The 10,047-nt window shown below is 43.2% G+C and overlaps 2 protein-coding genes across 4 annotated transcripts; one reads left to right on the forward strand and one right to left on the reverse strand.

Annotated features, from left to right (window-relative positions):
* Window positions 1–258: 258 nt before the first annotated feature.
* LOC136458877 (trihelix transcription factor ENAP2-like) lies at window positions 259–4,000 on the forward strand. Of its 3 annotated transcripts, none has more exons than XR_010760077.1 (3): window positions 259–1,464; window positions 1,619–1,678; window positions 3,733–4,000. XR_010760077.1 is itself a non-coding variant. In XM_066458788.1 (2 exons), exon 1 carries the CDS (start codon window positions 378–380, stop codon window positions 1,434–1,436), a length of 1,059 nt encoding a protein of 352 aa, XP_066314885.1. In that variant the 5' UTR covers window positions 259–377; the 3' UTR covers window positions 1,437–1,464; window positions 3,733–4,000. The 3 variants fall into 3 exon arrangements, 1 of the variants encoding a protein (XP_066314885.1); XR_010760076.1 differs by having other exon boundaries at window positions 1,646–1,678; XM_066458788.1 differs by lacking the exon at window positions 1,619–1,678.
* A 766-nt stretch (window positions 4,001–4,766) lies between these two features.
* On the reverse strand, window positions 4,767–5,550 carry LOC136460953 (potassium channel KAT4-like). Its single transcript, XM_066460462.1, has 3 exons — window positions 5,317–5,550; window positions 4,885–5,220; window positions 4,767–4,799 (listed from the first exon to the last, which is right to left on the reverse strand). The coding sequence occupies exons 1-3, from the start codon at window positions 5,548–5,550 to the stop codon at window positions 4,767–4,769; spliced, it is 603 nt and encodes a 200-aa protein (XP_066316559.1).
* Between the last annotated feature and the right edge of the window lie 4,497 nt (window positions 5,551–10,047).

Here is a 10,047-nt window from a genome sequence, read left to right on the forward strand (position 1 = left end):
CACCCTTCTTTAGCCTCCAGCCTCCACAGACCACAGATCATAATTTTTTTTTCTATGGAAGGATAAATCACAGATCCGCCGCCGGGGCGAGCTCGCTGGTCGCCGTCCTCGACGCCGGTGGTCACCGGTGAGAAAGAGAGATGGATTTTTTTGCTAAAACGTACGTGCGTTGTATAGCATTTTTGTTAATTAATTGTTACGTATACATCTATCTAATTCCCCGTATGCAGTCTCAGTACACTGGGCTACAGTGTCGCGGTGAGCACCAAGGAGGAACGGGCGACCTGCCCCAAACTCGCCGGATTCCTACCGGTCCCGGCCAGCCCACCTCGCCGAACAACTCCACCAACCACGAACCTGAAACCCTAGCCGCGCCCATGAGCGACGACGCGGCCGCCGCCGCGTCCCCTTGGCCGTCGACCTCCCCCTCCCCATCCTCTGCTTCCTCATCAGGCGCCTCCCCGTCGCCTTCCTCCCCGCGCACCAAGCGCCGCCGCACCGACCGGTACGCTCTCGGGTTCGAGTTCGCCCCGCGGCTCGCGCCCTACGAGCTCCCTGAGGATCCGCTCTCCGACAAGCCGAAGCGCTCCGGGCCCGAGTGGACGGAGCGCTCCACCTTCGCCCTCCTCGACGCCTGGGGTGACAGCTTCGTCCGCGCGGGGCGCAGCATCATCCGCGCCGACGAGTGGCTCGAGGTCGCCCGCCGCGTGTGCGCCGCCGCGGACCGTCCCGCGGGGTATTTCTCCGATTCGCAGTGCCGCAACCGAGTGGACACGCTTAGGAAGAAGTTCAAGAAGGAGAGGGAGAGAGCGCGTCTTGCCTCGCGCCGCTCCGGGCCCTCCCCCTCCAAATGGGTCTACTACGACAAGATGGTGTCAATTCTGTGCCCGTCCCCGCTGCCGCTGCCGCTCCCGGCCCCGGCGGCCCTGCCTCCGCCTCCGCTGCCTCTCCAGTTGCTGCCTCTGGCTGCAAAGCGCCGCCGTGACAGGCAGCCATCGCGGCGCTTTCAGTGGGGGATGAAAGCTCCTGAGCGTCTTCTTGGTGGTGGCGGGGACGTCGTAGGTCCCAGGGTTTCAGGGTCAGGTGCGGAATTGGGTGAACAGGAACCGCAGAAAAATAGTGCTGTTCAAGTGGATCGAAATGGGTTCGTGGCTCTCACAGAGTCAATTCAGAAGTTTGAGGAGGTTTTTGTGAGGATGGAGAGTAGCAAGAGGCAGCACATGGTGGAGGTGGAGCAAATGAGGAGGGATTTGCAAAGGGACCTAGATGCAAAGTGGAGGGAGATTTTGGAGAAGGCGCAAGCAGAGATTGCTCGTCTCAGTAATGAGGATGTGGATGAGAGTGATGCGGAGGAAGATGGGGATGTTGGCGATGGTAAGAGGTTGGAGGATGGTGGTGATGAGCAAAACAATGGTGCCGTGGATGCTTCTCCTTAGCATACAACCTAGAGGCTTTCAAAATGAGGTTGGTTCACTTATCTCAGCAGCTTATGCTAAATGCAATATTTTGCTAAAGCAAAGTGCCAGGTCATTTTGTATCATTACATTTTGATGCCTGTGTAAACTAAAACTGAATCATCCTTTTATGTGTCTGGAATGTTAATTCGACTAAACTAAAGCTACATCATCCTTTTTGTGTCTGGAAGGGCAATTCGAGAAGGATTTCGGCCCTTATATAGGTACTCCCATCATCCCATGTCTGCATATAAAGTCATCATGCGGTACCCTTGATAACTTGCCATTTAGAGTAATGTTGGGACTCACATTTTTTGACATTGTATTTTGGTGGTGTTTGGTTACTCCTTTTTGCGCTGTAAATAGTTCGCAACGTCCCCCGATGCCATTATTTCGCGTTTGGTTGTAACTAGTTGTAATCAGCTTACGGTGGTATCGGATCCCACACTATTTAAGATCATTCCCGCCCACGGTTGAGCGTTATAGGTTCCGGCCAGATATACCCCTCCCTATCGGCTGAACCAAACAAATCAGGCAAGTAGCGATATCCATTCCCGATACGGAAGTGACTGGTTCTCTTTACGTTTCCATTGTTAGAATTGCCAAGGAAATTAGTAGAGCGCAGAATTCTTCAAATTTCAAATGATTGTTATTTAGTCTCTTAAATCTGTGATTAGCTTTTTATGAGATTGAAATCTTGTGCCACTTGATGGCAACATATGCTAAATTAGATCAATATTGCTATTACTGAAGTATTCCTGATCAAGTATTTTTTTACTGAAGTATTCAAATTCTGGCCTCAAAGATATTGTTGTGCCACTTGAACTTTTGTTGACGCTTTTGATTGATAGGTTCAATATGGTTCAGTTATGTGCTAGAACAACCGTGGGTACTGTATTACAAGCTTGTTACACTTGAATCTAAAAGTTCTCAAGTCTACCGGAATATGTGATTTCTTTGGTGAAATCAAGTTCATGTATAATTTACTTACCTTCTCAAAAGATTACAAGTTGAAATGTCATCATGTGTCGCATACTCGCATATGAAAGAAGTACTATCCAAGCTGTCATATCTGTGTGTTTCATTTGGCATGACATATTAAGGGTTGCGTTTTTTTTATCGATGACCATTTTCAGTATTTGTGGTGGAAAGAGGGATGAATGCTACTCCCTCTGTTCCAATTTATAAGTCACTTTAGCTTGCTCCTAAACTATCTAAACTTGATCACGTTTATAGAAAAATGCATCAACATCTAGACACCAATGCAGTTTCATCAAATTCTCCCTGAAATATGTCTTGATAGTGCATTTATTTGAACCTGTAGATGTTAGAAATATTTTTCTAAAAACTTGGTCAAAATTGGAGAAGTTTGACTTAGGACAAAGATAAAATGACCTATAATTTGGAACAAAGGGATCAGTTTCAAGGTAGTCATAAGCTACCGTGATATAATGCAGAAGATTGGAAATGTCTGCTTGAACTTATGTTGATTATCAGAAATGTTTCTGAGTGCAGAGGAGCCTCATTCTCTATTTTGTGCAGTGACTGGGCTGTCAATTATGCTGAAACAAAGTTTTGCTTAGTAATTCAGCTTTCGGTTGATATATTTTGCTACCTTAAACTTGTTAAAATTTAAGAAATGGGTTGTGTTCATGAGTCCTTTGTACTCTTGGCCTGTTTGGTTCAAAACTATGACACAAGTTTCCTGTATTGTTTAAAATTTGGTTACTTTGTGAGGGCATGGCTGACACATCCTCTTGAATGCTATCTTCATGGGCGTCTCCCAAACATTCTGTTCTGTATCAAGCTTTAGAGTTCAGGTTGACAAACACCTGTGAGTCATGACTTTATATGGTAGTTGCATCTTACTTTTTCCTTATTTGAAAGACAAAATATCTGTTCTACGTGGTTGACACACAACTAGTTGAGTTGGCTGCTGCCGTTTGGCTTTTCCTGGGTTCGATTATGTTTGCATTTACGAGATGATGGGTGATGTAACCTCTGGATTTTCACCAAATGGTTCATGGATTGCTTGTGGTTTGATATCACAGTCCAATAACTTCTCTTTGGTCTTTTATGTGGTATAGATGCTAGAAAATATTGTCATCAAAATCCACATCCACATTCTTTTTGTTAGGACCTCGAATATTTTTCAACTTGTGGTTGTCCAAGTAATTAGTTCCCTGGAATGTGCGCCTGTTTTGTTGTCTTGTAAATTTCATGTTGCAAGTTGGAACATGGGTGATGACTTGTTTACTTCTTTTTTTTTTTGTTTCAGGAACAAAATTGGGCTTTTCGTGTCGATAGATGAATCCACATGTTAGACAGGTGGTTTAACTCTGTAGGTGCTGATATTAGGATTGTGAGTACCCAAATCCCTAGAGAAAGGAATTAGCAGGGAATATATCTGCAACAACCAGCGCAGATTGTTGTATAATTCTCATATGTGTTTCTTTTTTTCTCAGCAATGCTAAGCAAAATATTACTGCCCTTTTGATTACTGTATATGGCTATTTGCTTACTGACGTGTGATTTCAAGATAGTAATATCATTTGATAGCTCGTAGTGCTTACTGTACTTGGTTATAACTGCTGCATTTTACTTCTTTTTTTGGAACTGAGACTCCCGGGGCCTTTCGGTGTTCCAGCGGTGCTCACAAAAACTCCACACTTGGATGTGGCATGCAGACATGCAGTGGTTGCATATTCTTTTCCTGAAAACCTTTTACTGTCACCGTGATTAGGAACTGCCCCCTCAGTCCTAAAACAAGTGCACATTTTTGTATTTCAAGGAGTCATGCAATTTTAAGTTTGACTAAATTTATAGAAAATAATATTAACATTTGTGTCTTTATGGCATGATTAATCTCTTAAAATTTATTTGGTATCATAAGTATTGTGCATTTATTTTGAGATGTAGGGTTATAAATCTAGGATGTTTTTTTTATGAAATTTATCTGTTACCATATGATTTTTGGGGATAGTTTTTCGGGCCAGTTTGAGTGGAAGTTTTACGTGAATTTCATTTGTATTTAATAAGCTGTAACATATGTGTTTTTTATGACATGACAACGTATCTAAGAGGAGACAAGTGGGTTTTTATCGACATCAAACTCTTGCCACGATTATCAACTTCATATGAGTCATAAAATTTAATGTCTATGAAATAATAGAATGAAACTATGCATTGAGGATGGATGTTTCATCTCAATTCACATGAGGTGGCAGTCTTAGAAACTATGCAGTGAGGATGGATGTTTCATCTCAATTTACATCACGAGGTCTTGCGAAATTGCATCATCCAACTTTGGTTTCACCCTTTCTCAACTTTATTGTCACCCTTTCTCTTTAAAAAAATTTCGAGAATAGGGAGAAGAGAAACGCTTTGCGCGTGCTTGTACTACTTGCGAGATGCAAGTGGCCAGTCCTACCAACACGTCATCGACCTCGGCGCCGTCGACGGTGAGCACCCGCCTCGCCGCCTTCCCGAACTTCGCCTCGGCGACTTCCATCAGCTCTTGCAGCGAATCCGGAAGGAAGACGAGCTTCCCCGCAGCACGGCTCCGATGCTTCTCGCTGCCATCTCCGGGGAAGCGATCATGAATGACCACTCCGTGCTGTCGACGCGGCAACATGCAGGGAGAGGGAGCGGTCTCTTCGTGTTGCTCGGTGCCAAAGCTGGCATTCTGATCCTGGCTTGGAACCATCCTGGCGCCGCCGTCACTGTTCTGAAGCTGCATCTGAAAAATGGCGCCGATCAGCTCATCCTGGGCAAACAAGACATGTTACACCAAGTTTCAGAGTTCACTGCATCAAAAAAAAAGTTTCAGAGTTCACAGTGCAAGTTCCCCCACGGTAATTACCAGGCCTGTTTTGGAAATGATTTCTTCGAAAAACCGCGCATCCGCTGAAACTTGTTCCTTGAGAGATTTGAGGTGCTGAGCAAAATTGGCGTATACGGTGTTGGCATCTGCAGTGTTGGAACGGAGTATCTGCCGAAGATGGATGTGGCTGATGCACACGGCCTGCGTGAGCCTGCTGCTGCGGACGGTGAACGGCTGTGGGACGCCCAAAATGACGCCCATCTCCCCTGCCATGCCGTGTGGCCCGATCTTCGTGAAAGCATCCAGGTTCCCAGTTGAGTTTCGGTGTTTAACGACGACATGAGATTACTATAACTAACGTGTGTTTTGCAGAGGCGATTTGAATTAGGTCATGGTAATGGAAATTGATTGAGCAATCATGGTTGTCACGCCCCTGTCGATGGAAATCGTTTCGGTTTTCAAAGAATGTACGACAAGATTAAGTACGAACTAGTTCTAAGTGTCACTTGACGTTAGAGAGACACTTAGAGTAGTTTTGAACTTTGTTTTTTCTTTGGCCGTACTATTAAGGGGGTTATGGACCAGTAGCTTGACCTTGGTGAGTCTAATGGATTAGGTGTGGTGTACACGTGTCAAACTTAGCATTAGATAGCTCAGGAATAGCTCTAAGATCGATAGAAGTCAACTTCATTCTCGAAGGATTTCGAATTGGAAGTGAATACAGGGTCAAATGACTGACCGGACGCTGGTTTAGTTGTGACCGGACATAGCTTGAAGAGTCTGGTCAGTTCATTTGATCAGCAGCTACAGTCATGTACTGACCGGACACTGATTTGGTTGTGACCGGACGTAGCTTGAAGAGTCCGGTCAATTCATTTGATCAGCAGCTATAGTCATGTACTGATCGGACGCTAAACAGTACATGACCAGACGCTAGGGTGCCTGTGTCCGATCAACATCAAAGAGCATCCATAGGGGCATTTTGCTGATCGGATGCGTCCGGTGGGTGATAACATGACGCAGGTCAGAGTCTAGTCAGAGCTAACGTCTCTCTCTAACACAGTGACGTGTACTACTGACCGGAGCGTCCTGTCACCCTGATCTGCGTATCCGGCCACCCCGAAACTTGCTGAGTTGGCCTTCAACCGTTATGTTTTGAATGAGGAGGTATAAATACTTATCCTACTCGTTCATGGAAGGTCTCTTGCCCAATTGTTCAGCTGTGAAACACCTTTGGAGTTCAAGAGAGAGTAAGAGCCTAGTGTGGTGATTGAGAGTTGATAATCCAAGATTAAGGACCTCACTAGTGCATAGGGAGTAGCAAGTGTGTATCCACCTTTCTCATTAGGCTTGTCTTGGTTAAGTGAGAGTTTGTGCTTGTTACTCTTGGTGATCGTCATCACCTAGATGGCTCGGTGGTGGTTGGAAGCTTAGTGATCATCCGATGGAGCTTGTGGATGACCCAAGTCATGTTGTGAGCGGTTGTGGGCGATTCATCGTGACAGAGTATCAAAGAATCAGCCCGTAGAGAGTATTTGATCCTTGCGTGGATCAAGGGGGAGCTACACCCTTACGTGGGTGATCCAACAAGGACTAGTGGGGAGTGGTGACTATCCAATATCTCAGGAAAACATCGCCGTGTTCCTTTTCCTCTCTTTATTTTAAGCATTTACATTTGAACAATTCATTTCATATCTTTACATTCCTAGAATTACCATGCTAGAGTAGGATTAGAACCTAGGGTGTAAAACTTTTGTACGACAGAGCAATAGAAACACATTCTAGACACAAGGGGTGAAATGGACTAAGTGTATAACTTAATTATTGCAAAAAAATAGAATTAGCCTAATTCACATCCCCTCTTGGACATCTTGATACTTTTAATTGGTATCGGAGCCTCGTACTCCCTAAATTAGGCTTAACTGCCTAGAGCAAGATGTCCCACGGGGATGGATCCCCTTCTATCTTTGAGGGAGATGATTTTCTTTATTGGAAAATTCATATGGAGGCATACCTAGAGGCTTTAGATGTTGGAGTTCTTAGAACCGCCTCACAAGGCTTCCTAAAACTTAAGGATCCTGCCAACCTTCAAGGCGAAGAGGTTAACTACGAGAAGTAGAATGCAAATGCTAGAAACACCTCTTTAGACGCCTTTGTAAGGATGTCTTTAACCGTGTGCGGAACCACAAAGACGCACATGAACTATGGTCGGATATTTGTGCGCTCCATGAGGGAACCAAGGGTGAGCGTGAGGAATGCTATCATCTTGTGATGAAAAAGCTTAATTCATTTGAGATGCTTCCTATAGAAAGTGCTAATGAGATGTATTCACGCTTGAATGTTCTTGTAGATGAAGTTAATGGGCTTGGACTCACACAAATGCAATCATCCGATGTTGTGAGAAAGATCTTGAGTGTCCTCTCCATTGATAAGTATGGGCATATTATGACGGTGCTTCATCAAGGTGATCTTTCCACCGCTACATCAACTCAAATATTGGGGAAGATCAATGCACATGAGATGTACATGCACATCACTCCACAAGATGACTCTTCTTCCACCAAGAAGAAAGATTTGGCATTCAAGGCTAGCCAAGAGAAGAGGGGCAAAGCAAGAGTTTATCATGATAGCTCAAGTGATGATGAGATTGACGATGCAAGTCTTGCTCTCATGGTGAGAAGAACCACCAAGATGCTCAAGAAGCTAAACAAGAATGGTGTCAAGTTGGATGGCAAGAAGAAGAAATTCTTCACTAGTAGTAGAAGGAAACCCATCTCTAAAATGGATTGCTATAATTGTGGAGAACTTGGTCATCTAGCTCATCAATGCCCTAAACCCAAGAAAGACAAGTACAAGGGCAAGAAAGAAGACTCAAGTGATGAAGATAATGATGAGAAAAAGAAGACCAAGCCATACAAGAAGAATGATGGCAAGAAGAAGGAATTTTACAAGAAGAAAAAGAATAGCAAGACATGCATTGTTGGTGATTGGCTCACGGGCATTGAATCATCAAGTGGCTCATCCGATGATGAAAGTGAGAATGAGAAGGAGAAGGTGGCCGCTCTTGTGATTAATTCTTCACTATTTTCACCGACACCGCCGCCATCATCCTCTACACACCTATGCCTTATGGCCAAGGGTGAACGAAAGGTATAAAATGATGATGATAGTAGCGGTGATGATAATGCTAGCAATGATGAAAGTGGTAATGATAGTGATGAAGAATTTGAATCACCTTCTTATGATGATCTTGTCAAGTTGTTAAACTAATACACTAAAATTATTAGAAAGACTAGAGCTAAAAATAAAAAGCTAAACTTGAGAAGGACTCACTCTTAACAAAATATGACATAGACGAAAAAGCTAGTGTTGAGCTTAGAGAAGAAAATAAAATTGTGTCATCCAAACTCAAGAAGCTCAAAATCTCTAAAAAGAAGCTTAGAGAAAAACATGATAAACTTGAGGGGATACATAATGAGCTAACCACTAGTTACAATTTGCTAAAAGAAGAGTACACCAATCTCAAGATTAATCATGACAATCTTGTTCTTTCTCATGAGTTATTATTCAATGAGCCACATGATGCTACTAACAATGTTGTTAAGATTGATATAGCTACATTATATGATGACTTGATTGTTGAGAGCATTGAGTAAGGTTCTAGTAGCAAAGACAAGAAAGTGGTTGAGTCCAACAACTATGATGATTATGTCAAGATCAAGAATGAGAATGAAAAGCTCAAGAAAGATCTTGAAAAGCTATCAACCACCAACACAATTGTGATAGAGAATCTTGACAAAGATTATGATATGACTCTTGAGAATGAGATGCTTAAAGTAGAGAACAAGAGACTCAAGATGGAGAAAAATCATGATGAACTTAGAGAAGAAAATAAGAAGCTCAAGTTGGAGAAAGAGCATCTTAAGACCGGTTTGAGCAAGTTCACAAGAGGCCAATATCTCCAAAGTGAGCTACTCATGAACACCATGATGAAGATGAATAGAAGTGGTATTGGGTACATGGCAAATCAAGAGAAGAAAGCTCAAGCTCAACATCAACAACAATACAAGTCAAAGCCTAAGCCAAAGAGATACTTTGAGTGAAGAAGGTCACTTTGCTCATGAGTGTCAAACTCCACCACCACAACCATTGCCCAAGTATGCTAGACCCTTTGCCTTCAATGCTCACTACATGCTTAGAAAGAATTCTAGTGGAAAGATAAAAGTCATGTTCTTAGGTCCACCCAACAAGAATAGGCCTAAGCAAATTTGGGTTGCAAAGTCATTAGTTGAGAAAGTCAAGGGCCCCTATCAAGTTTGGGTCCCTAAACAACAAGCTTGATTTCTTATGTGTAGGTGAACTATAAGACCGGTGGAAGTCATTGGGTTATTGATAGTGGTTGCACTCAACATATGACCGGTGATCCTTGTATGTTCACCTCACTAGATGAAGAAGTAGATGGTCAAGAAAGTATTATATTTGGTGATAATTCAAAGGGCAAAGTTCAAGGATTGGGCAAAGTTGTAATATCAAATGATCATTCAATAACAAATGCGCTATATGTTATTTCATTGAGTTTTAACTTGCTATCCATTGGTCAATTATGTGATCTTGGCTTTCAATGTTTGTTTACCGAGAAGGAAGTGGTTGTGTCAAAGAAAGATGATGATCAAGTTATATTCAAGGGTTTTAGATACAACAACCTATATCTAGTGGATTTCACCCCCGAAGATGCAAACTTGAAGACATGCTTATTCACCAAAACATCAC

This window comes from Miscanthus floridulus, chromosome 6 (genome assembly GCF_019320115.1).
Source record: "Miscanthus floridulus cultivar M001 chromosome 6, ASM1932011v1, whole genome shotgun sequence".
Taxonomy (NCBI): Eukaryota; Viridiplantae; Streptophyta; class Magnoliopsida; order Poales; family Poaceae; genus Miscanthus; species Miscanthus floridulus.

Excerpts from the sequence above, each read along its gene's own strand:
- LOC136458877 (XM_066458788.1), top strand. The coding sequence starts at position 378 with ATGAGCGACGACGCGGCCGCCGCCGCGTCCCCTTGGCCGTCGACCTCC.
- LOC136460953 (XM_066460462.1), bottom strand. The coding sequence starts at position 5,550 with ATGGCAGGGGAGATGGGCGTCATTTTGGGCGTCCCACAGCCGTTCACC. Across the intron at positions 5,221-5,316 it reads TCATTTCCAAAACAGGCCTG|GATGAGCTGATCGGCGCCAT; the intron begins GTAATTACCGTG and ends TTGTTTGCCCAG. Across the intron at positions 4,800-4,884 it reads CCGAGGTCGATGACGTGTTG|AGAAAGGGTGACAATAAAGT; the intron begins GTAGGACTGGCC and ends ATTTTTTTAAAG.